The sequence below is a fragment of the Megascapheus bottae genome, chromosome X, assembly GCF_031878675.1.
Source record: "Megascapheus bottae isolate mThoBot1 chromosome X, mThoBot2.hap1, whole genome shotgun sequence".
Taxonomy (NCBI): domain Eukaryota; kingdom Metazoa; phylum Chordata; class Mammalia; order Rodentia; family Geomyidae; genus Megascapheus; species Megascapheus bottae.
In genome coordinates this window covers 38,404,997-38,429,300 of record NC_143547.1, presented here as the reverse complement: position 1 = coordinate 38,429,300, position 24,304 = coordinate 38,404,997, and the positions used below count along the sequence as shown (strand labels likewise).

The 24,304-nt window shown below is 42.1% G+C and overlaps 2 protein-coding genes across 2 annotated transcripts in view; one reads left to right on the top strand and one right to left on the bottom strand.

Moving 5' to 3' along the window:
• Nucleotides 1–461: 461 nt before the first annotated feature.
• Nucleotides 462–2,947, bottom strand: Gspt2 (G1 to S phase transition 2). The gene has a single exon (XM_090326631.1). It carries the CDS (start codon nucleotides 2,730–2,732, stop codon nucleotides 843–845), a length of 1,890 nt encoding a protein of 629 aa, XP_090182757.1. The 5' UTR covers nucleotides 2,733–2,947; the 3' UTR covers nucleotides 462–842.
• Nucleotides 2,948–5,137: 2,190 nt separating this feature from the next.
• Nucleotides 5,138–24,304, top strand: part of LOC150040895 (F-box only protein 17-like) — a 63,257-nt gene continuing 44,090 nt past the window's right edge. Inside the window, 3 exon segments of the mRNA XM_090327101.1 lie at nucleotides 5,138–5,172; nucleotides 5,542–5,605; nucleotides 6,526–6,619. Of these exon segments, the coding sequence (XP_090183227.1) occupies nucleotides 5,138–5,172; nucleotides 5,542–5,605; nucleotides 6,526–6,619 (193 nt within the window).

Sequence of the window (24,304 nt, the reverse complement as noted above, 5' to 3'; positions counted from 1 at the left end):
GCAGGAAAATGCCATGAGATTCTCATCTTCAATTACCCACCAAAAAGCCGGAAGTGGGGCTGTAGCTCCAGTGGCAGAGCATTAGCTAACCTTGAGTAAAACAGCTCATGCATAACACTCAGACCCTGAGTCCAAGCCCCAGGACCAGCACACACACACACATACACACACAAAAAGTGTGCTAAATTCCTTAAGACCCTTAACTTCTAAATTTTGACATGGAGGTGTGGCTTAAGTGGCAGAGTGCCAGCCTTGACCAAAAAAAGCCAAGCAGAGCATCTTGAGTTCAAGACTCAGTACCGCATGAAAAAGTAAATAGAGGACAAATACTAAATGCATTTCATTAAGAAAGCAGAAAAACTAATGGAGCAGTATTACATAAAAAATTAAACATTATTCAAAAGCATTTCCAATACCAAAGAGTTTCAAATGGAAGTTTATTCATATGTAGTTGTCTTCTTTTAACATGTACAGACACACATACGCACTGACACACTGATTTGATCTTCATGGAACAAGGCATGTCTAGATATCCTAAAGGAAAATGAAAAATTAAAAATATATTAATTTTTCATTATTATAGGCAATTACATCCACATCACTTTCGAAGTATTACTGATCTGTCCAAGAGAGCAGAGTAGTATAGGGGGAAGAAATTTGAGGGTATATTCCAACAGTGACATAATTGAGATCTCAACATGAGAAAGCTGACAAAACATGGATGTTTGCTGTGAAATTTCTCTTTGCAAAATATGGAAAAATGTCTGTTAATGAACAGCAAGTAAGAAGGTGAACTTTTCTGTTAATTCTCAAAGTTTCGTGCAGAGGCATCAAGAAATTGCTTAGTCCTTCTCTGGGATCAGTTTTAGAACCTTTCCAATAGCAATGGTCTTACCCTCATCTCTTAAAGTAAAACGCCCCATCTGAGGAAAATCTTTAAATGTTTCAAGGCAGATAGTTCCTGCTGTCCTTAGACGGGCAATGCACACTTGATCTTGTTTTACAAAGCGGGGGCGTGTCTTACTTTTTTCTCCAGATTTTTTGTCTACCAAAGAGATTAAGGCTGTTATCTCAACTTCCTCGATACAAGTATGAATGTGTAGCACCGCATTATATCCTGGGCATATGATAGATTTGTGCTCAATAATCACTATCTGAACATCAAACGTGCGTCCAGAATGGCAAAGATTACCAGGGTCACAAAGGATGAAGCCTGGAAGAATCTCTTCTTCTTCAATTCCCTTCAGTCTGATTTTGAGGTTTTCACCTGGGGCTACAAAATCAGTTTCAGCATCATCAGAAAGTATTCCAAGAACTTCCACATTGTGCTTGTTTGGCATCATCACCAACTGCTGGCCTTTAAAAATGGATCCCGACTCCAGCTTTCCCAGGACCACAATACCCATATCCTTGTATTTATCCACAATAGGCAGTCTAATTGGTCCATCAATTGACCTGTTGAAGTTTGGCAAATTATCTAAGTAGGGAATAAATGGTAATCCAGTGTACCAAGGGCAGAAATCAGATTGATCTTTAATATTTGCTCCAGTCAGACCGGAGCAGGGCATAAAGTGAATGTCCTTCTTTGGACTGAAGCCAACTTTTTTCAAAAAGGGCACCAGTTTTTCTTTACATTCTTCATATCGCTCATGGCTCCAATTCACTGTGGGATCATCCATCTTATTAATAAGCACTATTAAGTGTTTTACCCCTGCTGTTTTGGCCAACATTGCATGTTCTCTTGTCTGTCCACCTTTTTCAAATCCAGTTTCAAACTCTCCTTTCCTGGCAGAAATGACCAGTACAGCCAAATCAGCTTGAGAAGCACCACCAATCATATTTGGTACAAAACTCTTATGGCCAGGGGCATCTAAAATTGTGAAGTGTTTCTTTTCTGTTTCAAAATAGGCACGACCCACTTCTACGGTTTTACCCTTGTCTCGTTCTTCCTGATTTGTGTCTAAGGCCCAGGACAAATACCAAGTTTCTCGGTTCTTTTCCTTAGCTTCTCTTTCATATTTCTCAAGTGTTCTTTTATCAACCATACCAGTCAAAAACATTATCTGTCCTCCAATGGTTGACTTTCCGGCATCTACATGCCCAATGAACACCACATTTACGTGTTCTTTCTTAGGAGCACCTGAGGGCACGACCAGAGATTTTGATTTGCTCATCTCCTCTTTCTCCTCCATCATTTCCTGGCCACTTTCTTCTGGCGGTCCTGAATCTCCCAAGGAATAACCCCCAGGTTCTGCTTCACTTACTTCTTTCCTGTGCTCCCATGACTCTTCTAGGACCATATCCACCTCTCCATTTTCTACAACAGCTTCTGAAAGTTCCATGCTACCAGCCGAATTAGAACCTTCACACATTATGAGTTCATCTTGGGAAGGTTCCACAGGTGCCCCCCGTCCCAGCCTTTTACCTTGAAGATCTGCCGTGCCGGTGCAGGTTTCCTCATCGCTGGCCGAGCCAGAGTGCGAGGTGGGCGGCTTCTCGGAGCCCCTCAGGAAGGATGGCATGAACTCCGCAGCGTGAACATTAGGCACGAAGGGTTTGGCATTGACATTGAGCCGACTGCTGAAGGCCGAGCTGAGGTGCTCAAGCTGAGCCTCAGCCACAGCAGGGGGCATCCCATCCCCGCTTAGGGCTGGACCCGGGGACTCCATGTCCACCTGGTCCCAGCATTCGGGAGGCGAGTCGCTGCTGCTGCTGCTGCTCCCGGGATCCATGGCTCCTGTGGGCACCTAATGTGTGGCAGGGAGGGAGCAGAGTCAGCGGGCCAGGAGAGCAGAGCGGAGGAGAGGAATGTGCTGGTGGGAGAGAAGCAGAAACTGCCAGGGGCCACTGGGAAGCGAAGCCGCCGAACCTTAGCTGCACCTCCTCCGAGGCGGCTGAGGGGTAATGCTGCTTTCGCAAGTGCGGCAGCAGCGGCAGATATGGCGGCTCAACCCTCGCCTCTTGGATGAGAGCGGATCTCCTCCCCCCCCAACCCCAACCACTTCCGACTCCTCCACCCCCGACCCACTGCTGCTCGTGGATTGACCCCTCACTGCCATCCGTAGACTGGGACTCCATGGTTCTCAGCCAGGAGTTAAATCCAAAAGGCTAGTTTTGTTTTTTCAATGAAGACATCCATTTGTGTTTCAAACGACCTCAGAGAATAATGTAATCTAATGATTAAACACACCTGACTTAACATTGTACCAAAAAAGAGTCAAGTACAAACAACAGCTATTGCAGAAATGGGAGCAAGGCTTAATTATCCAGAAACCAGTCATCAAAGGGGGACATAAGGTGTATGAAACCCACGAAATAAACTGTGCACCGGTGGCTCACACCTGTAATCCTAGCTACACAGGAGGCTGAGATTTGAGGATCATGGTTCAAAGCCAGCCCAAGCAGGAAAGTCTGTGAGAGTATGACTTCCAACTAAACACTAAAAAGCCAGAAGTGGCACTGTGGCTAAAGGCTGTACAGCGCTAGCCTTGAGCAAAAGAGCTAAGCGACAGTCAGAGTCCGAGCCCAGAGTTCAAGTCCCATAACTGACAGAAAAGAAAAGGGAGGGAGGAAGGAAGGCAAACAGAGAGGAAAAAAGAAAGAAAGAAACAGAGAGAGAGAGAGAGAGAGAGAGAGAGAGAGAGAGAGAGAGAGAGAGAGAGAGAGAGAGAGAGAGAGAGAGAGAGAGAGAGAGAAAGAAAGGATAGAAAGTAAAGAAAGGTGAGAAGGATGGAGGGCTGGTGGTTGGGTTGTGGGCCAGCCAGTAGGCAGGCAAGACAAACCTGCAAATTGTATATACTCAGGGCCTAGGTACTGTCCTTGAGCTTTGTCACTACCACTTGAACCAGCTCAATTTCTGGCATTCTTTCGGTGTATAATTTGACACAAGGGTCTTCCAGGTTTGAAGCCTGTGCTGGCTTTGAGCTTCTTGTCCTTATATTTCAGCCCTCTGAGTAACTAGAAATATAGGTATGAGCCATCAGCACCTGACTTATTTAATCCAATGCTGCTTATTTCAGAGCCTGAATCTAAGTACTGTCATTTGAATGCTTGTGTTCTCTCCAACATTCGATTAAAATATAATGTCACATGCAAGAATGTCAAAGAGTTGGATCTGTAAGACATGATTACAGCCAGGTGCTAGGCATGCCTGTAAGCCTAGCTACTCAGGAGGCTAAGATCTGAGGATTGAAGTTTGAAGTCAGATAGGGTTGGTAAAATTCCTGAGACTCTTATCAATTAAACAAAAGCTGGAAGTGGAGCTGAGACTCAAATAATAGAGTACTAGCCTTGAGCACACAAGCTCAGGGAAAGCACTCAGGGCCTGCATTCAATCCCTAGGACCAACACACACACACACACACACACACACACACACACACACGCTTACAAACAGGTGCGTGCATAAACATACAAAGCAATCAGGTTATTTCTGATTCTAGAAATGCTAGAAATATGTTTCTGTTCTCTGTAATTACCTACTTGAAGTATTTTATAGCAGTACTAAAGGACTCTGCCACAAAGTAAATATTGGCAAAAAAGATTTATAATATCCTGGAATTTGCATGGTTTATAATGCACTGTTTGATATCTACCTTTTTTCAGAATGAAACAGGAGAACATGTAGTCTAATAACAGAAAATATGAAAGCTAAAGTTTGGGAGAAAGACACTAGTCACCAAAGAGTGTTTTTTTGTTTGTTTTTTGTTTTTGTGAGTCATGGGGCTTGAACTCTGGGCGTGAGCATTGACCCTGAGCTCTTCAGCTCAATGCTAACACTGTACCACTTAAGCCACAGTGCCACTTCCACCAAAGAATGTTTAATGTGGTCAAGTGCCCCATATTGAGTAAAAAAAATTGTCTGTCTATCCATACATAGAGAGGGAGAGAGACAGAGACAGAGACAGAGAATGAGAGAATGCCAGGAACCAGTGGTTCATACATGTATTACTAGATATTCAGGAGTCTGAGACATAGAGGATCAGGACAAAAAAGTCTGCTAGGCATAATTTCCACTTAGCAAAAAGCCAGATTAGAACAAGACTCAAAATCCAAGAGCCTAGTTGAGTTCCACAATGAAGGGAGCCAATAAAGAAGAATGAGATTTACATTTTCTTCCTCCTGAAATGTAGTCCTCATGGAGATTGGTGCAGAAGATGGCAACATCAATAGGTAAGTGTGTATGTAGCATGCACAAGGCCCTGAGTTGTTCTTCAGAATGGGCAAAAAATAAAACTCCAAAGCCAGACACTTTGGCTCATGCCTATAATCCTATCTACTCAAAAGGCTGAGCTCTCAGGATGAAAATTTGAAGGCAGCTCAGGCAGCAAAGTCCATGAGATTCTTATCTCCAATTAACCAACAAAGAGAAGTAAGGATGTGGCACAAGTGTTAGAGAGCCATTCTTGCACAAAACACGAAGAGGCCAGAACCCAGGCCCCGATTTCAAGCTTCAGTCCTGGCACAAAAGAAAAGATACAACCCAAAACAAATTGTCACAGGATAGAAGTGAAGTTTAGTGAGCTTTCTCTTTAAATATAGGGACTCTCCAGTTAAGGTCCTTCTCTTCGAACACAGAGTAAGAATTTCTGGACAAGTCACGATGGTAAGGAAACTTGGCAGAGCTTTATTGAGTTAGTAAGCAAGCAGGAAAGCAGGCAAACAAACAGACACAAATGGGCATGGGCACAATCTGAGTATGGGTGCTCTCCTGTGCAGGGGAGGCACACTACTCCTTCAGCTGTTGAGGTATTTTTATGATAAAATCCAAGGACTGGGACCAGGAGTGGTAGAGTGCGTGCCTAGCATGCAGGAAGACCCAGGTTCAATTCCTTGGTGCCACATACATAGAAATAGCCGGAAATGGTGCTGTGGCTCAAGTGGTAGAGTCTTGAGAAAGCCCAAAGACGACTTGTGCTCAGGCCCTGAGTTCAAGCCCCAGGACAAAAGAAGAAGAAGAAGAAGAAGAAGAAGAAGAAGAAGAAGAAGAAGAAGAAGAAGAAGAAGAAGAAGAAGAAGAAGAAGAAGAGGAGGAGGAGGAGGAGGAGGAGGAGGAGGAGGAGGAGGAGGAGGAGGAGGAGGAGGAGGAGGAGGAGGAGGAGGAAGATCATGTCCTCTCTCTCTCTCTCTCTTTGGAGCAAAAATAGCACTTTTGTGTTCCTAAATACCATATTTTAAAGTTGTCTTTACCAGGCTTCAGTTTCCTTAGGTTATCCTGTTTCATTTTCCCCTAAAATGACTTTGTTCCCTTAATCTTAAGGAAACTGATGGACAAGCTTTAAGCTTCTCAGAATCCGTGGCAACCATTTCCTATGTCTCATTTTTCCCTAGGCTATCCTGCCCCATTTTTCCCTAAAATGACTTTGGTCCCTTAATCTTAAGGGAAGTGGGTGAGTGAAGATCCATCTTCCATAATTGCTTCAAGATAAACCTTTTGCACTATATGTTACGGAAAGGAAGGGAGTATTAACACCAAAACTGGGTGTTAGCATACTTCTCCAAGCAACTGGATACTGTGTCTTCTAGGTGGTCAATCTGCTTCAGAGTAGTGGCAGCTATATCACATCTAGTGGGAGAAACAGCCAAATTGGCCTTGGGAAGACTCTTAGAATACAGCCAGGTACAGTGGCTTACGCCTGTTATCCTGTAATCCTAGCTATTCAGGAGGCTGAGATCTGAGGATCATGGTTCAAAGCCAGCCGGGGCACTAAAGTCCCAGACACTTTTATTGCCAATTAACCACCAGAAAATGGGAAGTGGGACTGTGGCTCAAGGGTTAGGGTGGTAGCCTTGAGCTGAGCTCAGGGACAATGCCCAGGCCCAGAGTTCAAGTCCCATGATGGAAAGAAAAATAGTATAGACTCCACATCAGGTACAAAATGTACTAGGGTGTAAGAGCCATCAATGGTTGAAGTCTGGGAAGCTAACAAAATATCAAACCTTCCTACTAGACACCCCTGAAATCACTCTAAAAAACTGTAATACCCTAAATCCTGCTACTCTTTTACCCTCCACAAATGAGGAATTGTCTCAATCCTACATAGAGACAATAGATCAGGTTCATTCTAGCAGACCAGATCTAAGAGACTAGCCTTTAGAAAATCCCTATGAGGAATGGCTCACTGATGGAAGCAGCTTTATCTGAGAAGGAAGACTAGCAGCATATGCAGTGGTCACCATTTATTTTTATTTATTTTTTATTGTTTTGTCAGTCTTGGGACTTGAACTCTAGGCTTGGGCATTGTCCCTGAGCTCTTCAGCTCAAGCTTACCCCTTGAGCCACAGCACCACTTTCAGTTCTCTGGTGGTTAATTGGAGATAAGAATCTTACAAACTTTAGTGCCTGGGCTGGCTTTGAACCATGATCCTCAGATTTCATTCTCCTGAGTAGCTAGGACTATGGGTGTAAGCCACTACGCCCGGGTAGCTGTCCACATTTATGTCACCATAAGGAGGTGAGGTTTAGTGAAGCTTCTTTTTAAATGTAGGAACTCTTCACTTAGGGTCTCTGACTTCAATTACAGAATAAGAATTTCTGGCCAGGCACGGTTGCTCATGCCTATAATCCTAGCTACTCAGGAAGCTCAGATCTGAGCATCAAGATTCAAAGCCAGCCCAGGCACAAAAGAACCTGAGACTCTTATCTTCAATTGACCTCTAGCAAATGGAAAGTGGGGCTTGGCTCAAGGGTAGGGTAGTAGGCTTGAGTTGAAGAGCTCACAGACAGATCCCAGGCCCAGGGGTAGGGTGGACAGCGCTCAGGCCGATTTCAAGCTCCATACGCCCCCCCTCCCCCCCAAAAAAAAGAAAAGAAAAAGGAATAAGAATTTCTGGACAAGTGACTATGGTAAGAAAACTTGGCAGAGCTTTATTGAGTAAACAAACAGACAATCAGTGAAATTGACAGGAAGCAGACAAAAGGGCAGGAGCTACTCTTACAGAGCATGGGTGCTCTCATAAAGAAAAGCACACAACTACTTGGCCTGCTGGGGTGTATCTAGGGTAACCAGCAGGGAGTCTGGCTTCAGTATTATGCAAAGATAGGTGCTTTGTCTTTGCTGTAATTTGTTTCCAATTAAGCAAGCATCCTGCCATCAAACAGAAGCTTATTCTTGAGACAAGGAGATACTCTTTTATCTGTATTTTGAGCAGGTAGCTTAAGTTTTCTCAGGAAGGCATTACAGTTGGCTGTTAAGTTGGGTAAAATATACATCCCTCAGGAAGAATGCATTCTGGTTTTGGTTTTTTTTTTTGCCAGTCCTGGGCTTAAGCTCAGGGTCTGAGCCCCATCTGTTGTTTCTTTTTGAAATAAAGATAGAACTTCTAAATACCATATTTTGAGTTGTCTTTACCAGGCCTCAGTTTCCTTATCATGCTTCAAAATGGTAATAATGATGATGATTATGAAAACGCATTTATGAAACAACAAATATGATTCTTTCCTATGCCCATAATAACTCTCTAAAGATAGACTTAATTTTTGGCATTTTAAAATCCTAGATTCTGAAAATTATTAAAAGCCGTACATTGTAAGTGTCCTAAGTAGAAAGGTGCTGCCGACTCATGTCAGTAATCCTAGCTATTCAGAAAGCTGAAATCTGGGAATGAAGCAGGCTCCTGCAGAAAAGTCCACGAGGATCTTATCTACAATTAACAAAGATGCAAGTAAAAGTGTGGCTCCACTGATAGAGCATTAGCCTTGAGAGAAAATGCTAAGCAAAAGTATGAGGCCCAGAGTTTCAAGTCCCAGTATTGGTATAAAAATGTGTTCTATTAAAAACTTTAGGTATGCATGATAATGTATATGCTAGTTAGCTTGCTTTAAGCATTCCAAAATATATACTTATTTCAAAATTTATTGTATACTATACATATAAAAACGTTACTTTTCTTTTTTTTTTGGCAGTCCTGGGGCTTGAACTCAGAGCCTGTGCACTGTACTTGGACATGTTTTGCTCAAGGCTAGTGCTCTGCCACTTGAGGCACAGCACACTTCCAGATTTTTCTGTTTTTTTTTTTTTTTTGCCTGTCCTGGGCTTAGGCTCAGGGCCTGAGCACTGTCCTTGAGTTTTCTCAAGGGTAGCACTCTACCACTTGAGCCACAGCACCACTTCTGGCTTTTTTCTATATATGTAGTATCAAGGAATTGAACCCAGGTCTTTGTGCATGCTAGGCAAGCACTCTACCATTAGGCCACACTCCTGACCCCTGTTTGTTCATTATTTGTCAGTTATGGAACTTGAACTCTGGGCCTGGGCGCTGTCCCTGAGTTCTTCAGCTCAAGGCTACTGCCACAGTGCCAATTCTGAGATAAAGTCCCTGTGCTGGCTTTGAACCTCAATCCTCAGATCTCAGCCTCCTGAGTACCTAGGATTACAGGAGCAAGTCACTTTGCCAAGCTCAAAGATAGGAATCTATTTATTTTTGCCAGTCCTGGGGCTTGAACCCCACAGCACCACTTCTGGCTTTTTCTGTGTATGTGGTACCAAGGAATCAAACCTGGGTCTTTGTGCATGCTAGCCAAACAACTACCACTAGGCCAAACTCCTGCTCCATCCCCCTCGGCTTTTTCTGTACATGAGGAATCGAACCCTGTGTTCATACATGTTAGGCAAGCATTCTACCACTAGGCTATGCTCATGGCCTGAAAAAATCTTTAAAAGCTGGACTTGGTTGTTGTTTCTTGTCATCTCAGCACTCCGAAGATAGGTGCGGGGATATTGCAAATTCAAGGCCAGCTTGGGCTGCATAAGAGGGAAATACTGTCTTAGAACATCAAGGATAATGTAGACATTAAAATTGGAAGTGTCTAGAAGTTGTAATTGCTAGACAATATTTTTTTTGCCAGTTCTGGGCTTGAGCTCAGGGCCTGAGCACTGTCCTTGGACTTTCTCAAGGCTAGAGCTCTACCACTTGAGCCTCAGCACCACTTCCGGCTTTTTTTCTATGTATGTGGTACTGAGGAATCGAACCCGGGTCTTCATGCATGCTAGGCAAGCACTTTAACCACTAGGCCAAACTCCCAGCCCGACAATATGTTTTTTTATATTAGCATTGGGAAAACTTGAAAAAAGGACACGATTATCCTGTTCTGGGCATATAAACTGAAACATATCAGTTGGCTGCCACAGAGAAGAAAAGTGGAATTTCTTAGCAGAAGAAAGCAGCATTTAGCAAATGAAGACTTCTCTGTACAGTGAAAGCATCACCATGTTCTAGAGTAAACTCATCTCCTTAAATTATTCAAGTGAGTGGCTGAGAATTTGGCCTAGTGGTGGAGTGCTTGCCTATCGTATACGAAGTCCCCAGTTCAATTCCTTGGTACCACATATATAGAAAAGTCAGAAATGGTGCTGTGGCTTAAGTGGTAAAGCGCTAGCGTTGAGGAAAGCCCAAAGACAGTGCTCATATCCTGACTTCAAACCCAGGACTGGCAAAAAAAAAATGATCCAAGGGATCTACAAAGTAACCACCAATCTATACTGGTAATACACACTACAGACAACTGTACAGTATGTTCGCTTGCTCATTCATGCAACACTGATTCTAAAGACTTTGCACTGAAATGGCAAGTTGTCTGGAATGAAATGAGAATTCTCCATGCAACTTCCAGTTCACCTCAAAGGCAAGAAACATAGGAATGTGTTCAATACGGCCAATGAGTCAAAATCAGCAAATTACATCAACTGACAGAATGCTCCGAACAAAGTACTCCTTTCTTACAAGAAATAAAGGAGAATGATGTAGAGTTTCACAGAAGATCCACAGACAACCAACTGCAATGTAGGAGATTACAAGGAGTTAGCAAAAATCACCAGTATTTATGTGATCACAGGAGAGTTTTTTCTGTGGATGAATATTGACTATATTAAGTTATATTAATTATTGTTGAAGCGCTGTAATGGCATATAATTGTTATTTGGGTATGCCAGTCCTGGGGTCTGAACTCAGGGTGATACTCAGGGTCTGAGCACTGGCACTGAACTTATACATTCAAGACAAGTGTGCTACCACTTGAGCCACAGCGTCATTTCTGGCTTTTTTCAATAGTTAATTGGAGTTATGAATCTCTTGGAGCTAGGCAAGGTAGTTCATGCCTGCAATCCTAGCTACCAGGAGGCTGAGATCTAGGTATCTTGGTTCAAAGTCAGCCTGGGCACTAAAGTCCATGAGCCTCTTATCTCCAAATAATCAGTAGAAAACAGGAAGTAGTGCTGTGGCTCCAGGGGTAGGGTGGTAGCCTTGAGCTGAAGAGTTTAGGGACAATGCCCATGTTCAAGCCCCACGATCGGGAAAAAAAAAAGAGTCTCATGGAGTTTCTTGACCAAGCTAGCTTCAAAATATAAGCCTCACATCTCACCCTCATGAGTAGAATTACAAGTGTGAGCCACCAATACCAGGCAATATACTTATTTTATTTAACTTTAATTTTTCTTATTAGTGATGGGGCTTGAACTCGGGGCCTGGGCACTTTTTCACTCAAGACTAGTGCTCTACCACTTTTGTCCACATCTCTACTTCTCATTTTCTGGTGGTTGATTGGAGTTGAGCCTCACAGACTTTCCTGCCCGGGTTAGCTTCGAACAGCAATCCTTAAATCTCAGCCTCTTGCTTAGCTAGGATTACAGAAGTGAGCCACGAACACTCAGTCTAATATAGTTATTTTTATTGTTATTTTTAGTTACAGATACATAAGTCAGGTAATGGGTACATTTCTTTTTTTAAACATTTTTTTGAACAGTGTCACCTTTTCCCTAGCTTTCTCACAGGTTTTCCCACGGGACTCCCACCTCCCCCACCCACACACAAAGTTGAGTAGTTCATTTTCAAGGCCTTGACAGAGGTAATTAAGGTAACATGAGGGGCCGGGAGTTTGGCCTAGTGGTTAAAGTGCTTGCCTAGCAAGCACTTTAAGACCCGGGTTCGATTCTCGGTACCACATACATAGGAAAAAAAAAAGCCAGAAGTGGTGCTGAGGCTCAAGTGGTAGAGCTCTAGCCTTGAGAAAGTCCAAGGACAGTGCTCAGGCCCTGAGCTCAAGCCCAGGACTGGCAAAAAAAAAAAAGACGGCCGGGAGTTTGGCCTAGTGGTTAAAGTGCTTGCCTAGCATGCACGAAGACCCAGGTTCGATTCCTTGGTACCACATATATGGAAAAAGCCAGAAGTGGTGCTGAGGCTCAAATGGTAGAGCTCTAGCCTTGAGAAAGTCCACGGACAGTGCTCAGGCCCTGAGCTCAAGCCCAGGACTGGCAAAAAAAAAAGGTAACATGAACCGACAGAGCAGGCGCTAACCCTGTGTGGTTAGTGCCATAATAAAGAGATTGGGATTCAGGAAGACAGAGGAAGGGAATGCATCTCATAATAAGGCAGCAATTGAAGCACCATCTGCAAGTCAAGAAGGGATGCCTCACAGCAAACTAACCAGGCTGCACATTGATCTATGTTCTAACCTTCAGCATTTTGAGTAAACACCTCTTAGTGGACAGAGAAAAGTAAGCCTGTCCCCAGGCGCTGGTAGGTCACTCCTGTAATCCTAGCTACTCAGGAGGCTGAGAGCTGAAGATCATGGTTCAAAGCCAGCCCAGGCACAAAAGTTTGTGAGTCTCTCATCTCCAATTAACTACCAGAAAATGGGAGGTGGTGCTATGGCTCAAGTGGTACAGCACTAGCCTTGAGCTGAAGAGCTCAGGGATAGTGCTCACACCTAGAGTTCAAGCCCCACAACAGACAACAGAAAGATGGAGAGGGGGGCAGGAACTTGGCCTAGTGGTAGAATGCTTGCCTAGCAAGACCCAGGTTCGATTCCTCGATATCATGTACACAGAAAAAGCTGGAAGTGCTGCTGATGCTCAAGTGGTAGATCTCTAGCCTTGAGAAAGCCCAAGGACAGTACTCAGGTCCTGAATTCAAGCCCCAGGACTGGCTAAAAAGGAGAGGAGGGGGAAGAGAGAGGTAGGAAGGAAGGCAGAAAGGAAGGAAAAAGGAGAAAAAGAGAAAAAGAAAGAAAGAAAGAAAGAAAGAAAGAAAGAAAGAAAGAAAGAAAGAAAGAAAGAAAGAAAAAGAAAGGGAGGAAGGAAGGAAGGAAGGAAGAAAGGGAAAGTAAGCCTTTGAAAATCTCCTTTGAGTAGCCCAGCCAGTCTGTAGTATTTTGTTCCGGCATGCTATGTAAATGGATCCTCCACTATTCCTATTGTCCACTCTGCACTTTACCCAGGATACTGAGGACTACAGAAATTCAGTTATAGACTGACACCAGAGCTGAAGACTCTACACTGTATATGGAAAGTGTGAGGCCTGGTGATCTTACCATGTTCAAACATGTTCTCAAGCTGCTTGTGTTGACAGCAGGTCTGATGAATGTCACAAGGAAGGAATTTGATGTGCATGTGTTTTCATAAGCCCTTGCTCAGGTCTTGCCAGAACATCCTGGAAAGTTCCTAGAAAGGCTTTCCTATGCCCAGCAACTCCACCTTATGCCAAAAACAGCATGCCTTTTATGGAGGCAAGTATCTGTTCCTTACTATGTAGACAACTCAGGACCCAGTGAATGCAAGGAAAGTAAGTAGCCTGTCTCTGAGCAACATGTGTTCTCCCCTCTGCACCAAAGCCCTCTATCATGTTTTATATAATGTCATGGCATTCTATCAGTTTTCACCTGTCCCTTGTGTGTATACTTTCAGACACGAATCTAAGAAGGTGTGGATCCTGTCAAGGGAATTCCCCTAGTCTCCTCATTAAATAGATGTAATAAACAGACACAGCTCACCAGCATTTGTAGACTGAGAATGTTTGGTTTTGATTGTGTTTTGAAGGTCATTGGAAAAATGAGAATTTGCACCACGGAAACAATTCAATATTATCAGATTATAATACTTAAATTATTCTCAATATTGAACGTGAATTGTTTTTCACATTTTATGAGATCACTAATGGATTCACTGTAACTCTGTAGACTCATTAATGTATATGCTTCCAACGTGCTCTGACATATAAACTGTAACCTTAACAAACTCTCTAGAAATCAAAGCATAGCAAGGTGATGATCTCAGTCTCCTAAGTATCTAGGATTAAAGATGTGAGCCACCACGCCCAGCTTGTCCCTAAACTGTTTCACTCAAGGCTACCACTCTTTCATTTTGAACCACAGTACCACTTTTGATTTTTGAGTGGCTAATTAGAGATAAAAGTCTCATAGGGACTTTTTTGCCTGGGCTGGTGTTGAAATGCAATCCTCAGATCTTAGCCTCCTGAGTACCTAGGATTGTAGCTATGAGCCACCGGCACACAACTATTTTTTTCTTTTTGATGAATCTGTCTTCTTTACCTTACATATGGTATAGTCAAGTGTTTTTTGTTGTTTTTTTCCCCCCAATCCCAGGGCTTGAGCTCAGAGCCTGAGCATTGTCCTTGGGCTCTACCACTTGAGCTACAGCACCATTTCTGGCTTTTTCGATGTATGTGCTATTGGGGACTCGAACCCAGGTCTTCATGCATGCTAGGCAAGCATTCTACCACTAGGCCAAACGTCCAGCCCCCCAAGTATATGTTTAAGGGTTGTTTGTGGTGAGGGTACAGAACTTGAGGGATAGAAGGGGCAAACAAGCAACAATGGAGCTCACTAGACACTGAAGGAATTGAAATGTCATGAGTGTGTAAAGATCCCTTAGAATAAAAAGCCCCCCACCATGGGGCGAGGAGTTTGGCCTAGTGGTAGAGTGCTTGCCTAGCATGCACGAAGACCTGGGTTCAATTCCTCGGTACCACACACATAGAAAAAAGCTGGAAGTGGTGCTGTGGCTCAAGTAGTAGAACTCTAGTCTTAAGAAAAAGTCCAAGGACAGTGCTCAGGCCCTGAGTTCAAGCACCATGACTGGCAAAAAGAAAAAAAAAGTCCCTTGACCAAGTGGGGAGACTGAGCCAGGAATTTTACCCTGTCCTGGGAACTAAGGAATGCTATACAACTGCAGGGTTTTTGTTTGTTTGTTTGTTTGTTTGTTGTTTTTGTTTTTGTGGGTCATGGGGCTTGAACTGGGCCTGGGCACTGTCCCTGAGCTCTTCAGCTCAAGGCTACCACCTTATCCTGGGCCTGGTCCGTGTCCCTGAACTCTTGAGCTCAAGGCTGCCACCCTTCCCTTGAGCCAAACCCCACTTTCCGTTTTCTAAAGGTTAATTGGAGATCAGAGTCTCCTTTTGTGCCCAGGCTGGCTTTGAACCTTGATCCTCAGATCTCAGCCTCCTGGGTAGCTAGGATTACAGGCCTGAGCCACTCCACACAGGCCTGACTGCAGTTTTTCATTAACTCATCCCCAGACCCTGTTTTGGGAAAAAATGTCCCCTTGACCTCTTATCCAGTTCAAAAGAGCCAATGTTTTGCTGACTAAGGTGTGATTACCACAGTAAAAAGTCCTTTAGTTCAAAAAAGCTGATGTTATCATGTCAATGGAACCCTGCAATTCCGCACCTCTTTGAGGTTTTTACCCTTATAAGCCCAACCTGCATCCCTGTTCAGAGTCACAGTTAGCTCCTGAGTCTGCACTATTTCCTTTGCCCGCGAGCTTCTGCAACACATTAATAAACTTCTTCAAGCCCTAAATTCTCGTTGGTGGGCTCATTCTCAGACCCACAATGGATGGAGAAACAGGAGAGACTGGGTAGAATGAAGGGAAAGAAGACACTGTACAAAAGGAAATGTACTCATTATGTGACTCAAGCAATTTTCATCCCTCCATACATCACCTCAATAATAATAAAGAAAAAAATTTTAAAAAATATTGGAGGGGCCTGGTGTCTATGTTGAGAATTATGCTAGTCATAATCACAAGGAAAAACACTGATGCGTATTTATTGTCATAATTTCTCATAGCAAATGGCTTAGTATAGAGTGCATGCAGAATATGGGCAGAGCTTCTGGGTTCAATCATGAGCACAATGAAGTATAGCTTTAAAAGTTAAAACAAGGAGCCAGGAGTTAGGTCTAGTGGTAGAGTGCTTGTGTAGCATGCATGAAGACCCAGGTTCGGTTCCTCGGTACCACATACATAGAAAAAGCCAGAAGTGGTGCTGTGGTTCAAGTGGTAGAACTCTAGCCTTGAGAAAGCCAAAGAACATTGTTTAGGCTCTGAGTTCAAGCCCTGGGACTAGCAAAAAATGTTTTTGATTATAGAGAAATAGTACAAATCTTTTTAAGTGCTTCAGAGCCAGATTCAGTCATCTCTAGGGTGTCAGGTGCATGTTAATGATTTCAGAGTCCAGACAGAGTGTTGCTGTATTGATAATAGAAGGCAATTAGCCCATGCTATCTCCTGCCTCCATGTATGTATGCAACCAACATCATGCTTTTCTCTTTTTTTCTTTTTTTTTTGCCAGTCCTGGGCTTGAGCTCAGGGCCTGAGCACTGTGCTTGGACTTTCTCAAGACTAGAGCTCTACCACTTGAGCCTCAGCACCACTTCCAGCTTTTTTCTATATATGTGGTACCGAGGAATTGAACCTGGGTCTTCATGCATGCTAGGCAAGCACTTTAACCACTAGGCCAAACTCCCGGCCCATCATCACGCTTTTCATATTATAAAAAATAAACTGTAGATATGTGTGGGCTTTCTATTTGAACTTTGCCTGGCTGTTAATTCCAAATCTGCTTTAAACTCAAATAATGGATGTTCTTCTTTTGTCTTTGGATTTTTCAATTTTATATTTCAATGGAAAATTTCACTACTCTATAATAAACTACCATTTTAGGATGACAGTTTTTTATTCATATTTTCAATATGTTACAAATAATTATTTGGCTGCTGGTTTGGCCTAGTGGAAGAGTGCGTACATAAAACAAAAAAAGACCCAGGTTCAATTCCTAGGTACCACATACATAGAAAAAGCCAAAAGTAGTGCTGTTACTCAAGTGGTAGAGCCTTGAGAAAGCCCAAGGACAGAGTTTGAGCCCAGGACCAGCAAAAAATTATTTTACCACCCAAGTGTAATAGTTCCAATATCAGGATGCTATGTGTACATTTCTGTATTTTGGAAGTGTTTTTCTGTTTTCTTGATATCCCTGGAAATGAATCATCCATCAAAGGTTGAGTTTAGGGAAGGTTGTGGAAAAACAATTATGTTTACCCTCACTAGGATTTAGCTAATTCAATCAATTATTTTTCAGATTAACTTTCTTTTTCTTTTTCTTTTTTTTTTGCCAGTCCTGTGCTTGAGCTCAGGGCCTGAGCACTGTCCTTAGGTTTTCTCAAGGCTAGAATCCTACCACTTGAACCACAGTACCACTTCCAGCATTTTTTGTCTTTGTATGTGTCACCAAGGAATCCAATCCGGGTCTTCTCACATGCTTGGCAAGTACTCTACCTTTAGGCCAAACTCCCAGCTCTTTAGATTACCTTTCTAAGGTTTCTATGTACTTCTGGTTTTCTCTACCTAAGTTGAACCACCCCAGAAGCTCTCATTGAGAATCTGTTTTGTTTGCTGGAAGTCCTGTTTTGGAAGTGCTTTGAACTCAGGCATTAATCATAACAGTACTTGAGAAATGTTCAGAACTGTTTGAGACTTTGTTTTCTTATGAGCTTTTTGGTCTCCTCTCTACAGTTTAAGTGTGGACACATGCCTCTAATGGGACCACACCACACAGGTATTGCTTCTTTGTATGTATTTTTTCCTCAAATATTGATTGTTTTGGAAGGCTAAACTCCATTTCTCCTTTCCCTAGCCCTGTGAGTTTTCTTTTTTGCCAGTTCTGGAGCTTGAACTCAATACCTGAATACCATCATTGGTGCTAGAGCTCTACTACCTGAGCCACAGCATTTTTGGCTTTTCTACATATGTGATACCAAGGAATCAAATCCAGGTCTTCTTACATGCTAGGCAAGCACTCTACCATTAGGCCAAACTCCCAGCCCCATCCTGTGAATATTCCAACCAACAGATGGATGTCTTTCTAGTCTCTACTGGCTGTTTGCCCCACTGAATGACAACTTCTCATGTAGGGCCCATTAGGATCCAGAAAATTATCAGAGGGAAAATGCCTCACAGGACTAATGGATTTTGCCAAAATTCCTCATGTAAATTTACTCAAATTCGAAACCTCTAAATTTCAATTGCAATAAGCTGGGTTATAGGGTACAATGTTTATGACATTGAAAAATACTCTACCACATTTTATCACAGAAAATATACATTTTTAAATGAAAAAATATTGGGGCCGAGAGCGAAGCCTAGTGGTAGAGTGCTCGCCTAGCATGCACAAAGCCCGGGGTTTGATTCCTCAGTACCATATACACAGAAAAAAAAATGGAAATGGTGCTATGGCCCAAGTGGCAAAGCACTAGCCTTGAGCAAAAAGTATCCAAGGATAGGCCCAGGCCCTGAGTTCAAAGTCCAGGACTGGCAAAAAAAAGAAAGAAAAGAAAGAAGAAAGGAAGAAAGAAAGAAAGAAAGAAAGAAAGAAAGAAAGAAAGAAAGAGAAAAAGAAATGCAGTACAGCTGTGTGTGTGGTGAAAAACAGTAAGTAGAATAAAAGTTTATTAACATAATACATAATTATATATTAACATAAATATATAATTAACATAAATACATATGATTGTATATGTGTGATGTGAATTCCAGAAGATTGGCACCCTCTTTGAAGAATTTTAAATGGATCAGCAACAGGCCTGAGTCAATTTCTCTGCATAGATTTTTAACTTTGAATTTTATATCGAGTGTGCATGTATCACTATTTGATTGTTGTGCAGTTTTTGTATGTGTCAGTACTAGGGGTTGAACTCATGGCCTTATACTCTCACTTGGCTTTTGGGCTCAATGCTACCTTTCTACCATAAGAGCCACAGCAATTCTTCCAGCTTTTAATGATTAATTGGAAATAAGACTCATACAGAGTTTTCTGCCTGCACTGATTTTAAACTGTTCATCAGATATCAGCATCCAGAGTAGCTAGGATTATAGATAGGAGTGTGCTACTAGCACCCAGCTTTATTTTGCAAAGTAAAATGTAAAAGAAAGCTGGAAGCTACTCAGGAGGCTGAGATATGAGGATCATGGTTTAAAGCCTGCAAGGGCACTAAAGAGTCTGTGAGACTCGTATCTCCAATTAATCATTAGAAAACCAGAAGTGACACTGTGTCTCAAGGAGTAGGGTAATAGCCATGAGGTGAAGAGGTCAGGGACACTGCCCAGGCCCAGAGTTAAAGTCCTACGACTGACAAAAGAAATGTAAAAGAAAATGATATGGGATACGTTTGTATTGGGGCTGGGATGGCTTTGGGGACATGCATTCTTGACTTTACCAGGTAGATGAAGTGTTATAACAAGTAGCACTTTTTACTATGAAAACAAGGAGTTCCATGTTAAAAGGCGAGTTTGAAACAACAACAAAAACAATCCATTGCTGGGCACTAGTGGCTCTTGCCTATCATCCTATCTACTCAGGAGGCTGAGTTCTGAGGATTTCAGTTCAATCTAGCCTGGGCAGGAAATTCCATGTGACACTTATCTCTAATTAACTACCAGGAAACTGGAAGTGGAACTGTGTAGTCCAAAGTGGATATAGTCATAGCCTTGAGCAAAAAAGCTCAATGATTCTGCCTAGGCCCAGAGTTCAAGCTCCATGACCATCAAAAGCAACAACAACAACAAAACACATTTTACCACGGGGTGGAGGTGAATGAAGCTTAGTGAAGCTTCCCTTTAAATATAGGAACTCTTCATTTATGATCCTTGACTTTCATCCATCACAGAATAAGAATTTCTTGACAAGTCACTACAGTAAGAAAACTTGGCAGAGGTTTATTGAGTAAATAAACATCAGACAAATGGACAAAAACAGATAGAGAAGCACATAGCTCCTTGGTCTGCTGGTGTGTTTATAGGGCAAAGGCAGGGGATCTGGCTTAAATGTTATAAAAAGATAGGTGCTTTGAAAGTTTGATTAGACTTCAGTGAAAATTATCATCCAGAATAGGTTCCTCCCACCCCAAGATTGGGGTTAAATAACTTTACTACAATTAGTATATATGGTGCAAAATTGCATGCAAATAAAGTGTGCCAGCAGTGTGATAATATAAACATATATAAACAAAAACAAAAAAACAAAAAAAGGATAAATGCACAAACTTGCTGCTGCTTAGATCACTGCAGCTTCTTGGGCCCAGTTTCTTTCACTGATTTAAAAACAAAACGGAAAAAAAATTAAAAAGTTGTGCATGAAAAAAAAAGATAGGTGTTTTGTCTTTGCTCTAATCACACCTGGTGTTACTTTGAGTTTCCAAGTAAGAATGTGTCCTGCCATCAAGCAGACTTATCCTTGAGACAAGGAGGAACCCTGTTATCTGTATTTTGGGCTGGTAGCTTGGGTTTTCTCAGGAAGGCATACATTCTGTCAGTGAGCTGTTAAGTTGGGTGAGATATTCATCCCTCAGGAAGAAATGCATTCTGTTGACTCTCTTTGAAGCAAAGATAGCACTTCTAAATACCATGAGTTGCCTTCATGGGCCTCAGTTTCCTTATCTTACTCCATTTGCCCCCAAATGTTCCCTTAATCTTAAGGGAAGTACATGAAGGAATATCTCCTGTACTTGCTATAAACTGATTGTACCTCATTTTCCCTGTTCCATCTGGCTTCACTTTGGCCACAGTAATACTTTTATCCTAACTACTGTTTTTTTTGTTGTTCTTGTTGTTTGATTTTTGTCCGTCTTGGGGCTTGAACTCAGGGCCTGTGCACTGTCCTTGGGCATTCTCAAGTCTAGTAGTCTGCCACTTGAGCCACACTTCTGCTTTTTTCTATGTATGTGGTACCGAGGAATCGAATCTGGGACTTCATGTACTCTACCATTAGGCCAAACTCCTGGCCCCTCAAACTACTGTTACACCCTAAATCTGATATGTATCTAGCCACCAGAAAAATAGAGAAGCCACATTTTGAGAGGTCAACGTTTGGAGTCTTTATTGGAGCATTAGCAATCTACAGGCAGCCAGTTGTTAGAAAGACCTGCAGCCTGGAATAGAGCTTGAACCAAGTTTCTAAAGACTACAGACATTTGTCTGGGTGGAGGCCAAGCCTTGGCAAAGCACACACAAACACAGCACAAGGAGCAGGGCTCCCACAGGGCTAAGTAGCACATTGTATCTGCATATTCCCCCAAACAGTGTTCTGAAACAGTAGAGGTGGTCAAACTGAAGATTCTTATTTTCAATTAACTAGAAAAAGCCAGAAGTGGAAGTGTGATTCATGGTAGATGGCCAGGTGTGAGAGACTAAAGCCTCGGGAGACTGAGTTCAAGCCTGAGTTCTGCCAAAGGTTTTAGGGTTAGAAAATAAGGAAACCCATTGCCCTTTTCTTAATCTGTCTTTATACTTTCTCTTTGAACTTATCATATCAATTCTCTTTGCTATTCAAGGTTGTGTTGGAAAAATAGACCGTAAAATTAACATTATAATGGAACAATCATGTGCAGTTGTGCATGGTGGTACATTCCTATAATCCTAGCCTGAAATCCGAGCCTTCCTGAGTACTGGTCAGGGGGTTGGTCAGATCAAAGCCAGCCTGGGCTATGTAAAGGGAGACACTGTCTTAGAACACCAAAAGACATCATAGAGATTAAAATGAAAGGAATCTAGAAATTGTAATTGCTAGACAATAAGTTTATTGTTTTAGTATTGGGAAAACAGGAAAAAAGTACACAATTATTCTGAACTAAAACATAAATCAGTTGATTGGCAAAGAGAAGACAATGGAAGCTTCTCATCAGAATAATACATCTAGAAAACAGAGAAGGGTCTGTAGAGGGTAATTTTATCATAAACTCCAGCTTTCTGATTACATCTCAATTTTTTCATAATAATCTTGAATATTCTAATCACAATTATTTCACAACTCAAGTCTACTGACTCTAATTTTGGGGTGCTATGTATATTTTGAGTGGGTTATTTTATTCTTTTGACTTGTTTCATCAGGCTTTGTATGGAAAAGTCTCTGTGCTTTGGGTGCTGCTATCTTTACAGAGATTCTCCTTCTCTGCAGGCAAGCTGCTAGTGTAGAAGTTAATGTAACTCAAGCATGTTTCACACTATATTTCTAAGGATTTTATGAACCGCTGAACTTTTCTGTCCAGGTTGTAGTTTCCCAGGAGCTTCTACTGGGTGTCTAAGTTGTTCACTGGAAGCCCTTTTGGGAGAGGGGGGAGTTATGAACTCAACCATAGATGGTGCAACTATCTAAGACTGCTGATAAATCTTTAATAGATTTGTGTCCTGAGTTTCTTGGTCATCCCTCCCCTGTAGTGTTAAGTGTGAAAAAATATCTTAAGACTGAAACCACACCGTATAGGTGTTCTTTCTGCGACCCCCTTTCTTCCTTTCTTTCTTTTTCTTTCTTTCTTTCTTTCTTCTTTCTTTCTTTCTTTCTTTCTTTCTTTCTTTCTTTCTTTCTTTTTTCTTTTCTTTTCTTTTCTTTTTTGCCAGTCCTGAGGCTTGAAATCATGCCCTTGGCACTGCCTTTGGGTTTTCTCAAGGCTAGCACTCCACCATTAAAGCCACTGCACCACTTCTGGCTTTTTCCATGTATGTGCTACTGAGGAATGGAACCCAGGTCTTGGTGCAAGCTAGGCAAGTACTACCACTAGGCCAAATTCCCTGTCTGCATATTGTAATCCTAACTACTCAGGAAACTAGGATGTGAGGACTGTGGTTTGAGGACTGTACTGGAAAGTGTGTGCGGGATTTATCTCCATTTAACCACCAAAAACCCCTAAGTGGAGCTGTGGATCAAGTAGTAGAGTTCAAGGACAGCTCCCAGGCTATGAGTTCAAGCTTCAGAACTGGCACAAAACAAACAAATGCAAAAATAGAAAAGTGAACAATGCTCAACTATGTTTGTTATATGAGTATTTCATAAAACCAGAGTGATTACAAGATAAGCATACTTGTGTATATGTGTGATGTACTTTGTGGATGTTTGGTAGTTTCAACTGAAAAGTTTTGAATGGTTTAGCAAATGGATTGAACAACAAAGCCAAAAGTTGAGCTCTGACTCAAATGATAGAGCTCTAGTCTGTGCAAAAGAAGCTCAGTGATTTGACCCAGGTCCTGAGTTCAAGCTACAGGACCAGCAGGTGTGCATTCACCCCCCCACACACACCTATGCAAAGGACTTTGCTAAAATCAGTTGCTCTTTACACACACACACACACACACACACACACACACACACACACACACACACTCACCTATGCAAAGGACTTTGCTAAAATCAGTACCTTTTTTTTTTAACTTCATCTTTGAAGTTTCTTCTGATTTCTTATGGAATCTTGCTAGTTTCTCTTCTCTGATCCTCTCTGGAAAAGTAGCTAGTTTGTGGTTCATTCTGTTGCTTTCATAGATTTACCACACTGTTTCTAATTCTCTAATTCTTACTGTCAAAAAGTCCATATTTTTGAGATATGCTTTAAGCTAAAATTTACCACATTCTGTTTCAAATAAAGTCAGTTACCCCACTTTTTTCCCAATCCTGGGCCTTGAACTCAAGATATGAGCGCTGTCCTTGGGCTTTCTCAAGGCTAGAACTGTACCACTTGAGCCACAGCACCACTTCCGGCTTTTTCTATGTATGTGGTACCGAGAACTGGGATCTTCGTGCATGCTAGGAAAGCACTCTACCACTTGGACAAACTCCCGGCCCCAATACGCATCTTGTGAACGAAGGCAAATTGCTTCTCAGAGAGGCGCTGCCCACTTGCCTCTTAATTATCATCTAAAAGAGAGAACAATTAAAGCTTTGAGGGACCATTCACTGGGCAGTATTTTTCTGCTCCTTCTCACCAGTAGGAGAGTGTTAACAACTTCACCACAGAAGGATGTTTTGGAAGACAATCACATAACAATCAAACATATCTGTGATTCTGGACTATTTTAATTATTCAGACCTTTCTCGCCTTCTAATCCCAAATGTCTTTGTGACAATTGGCCACCTGCAGACTGCTAGAAACTCCAAAATTCAACATCCCAGAATGTGGCTTCTCCATTTTCTCACACCTGGATTTATATCGGATTTAAGGTACAACATTAATTTTGTAATTGAGTTACCTGGCTTTAACAAAAATGTAAATTTCTTTAGGATTTAGGATTTATTTCTCTCCACTGTTAAATTTGGGACTAAGTATCATAAAATTAAATGTTAAGGTTTTTTAAATCACTGTCAAAGACACTGACCATTCTTTCTAAAACACTCTCATTTGGGAATCAAGAAGTCCTCTGGGGAGGGAAATGGGGACAAAAACATGAGAAGGGGTATCAATGTTTGTGAAATA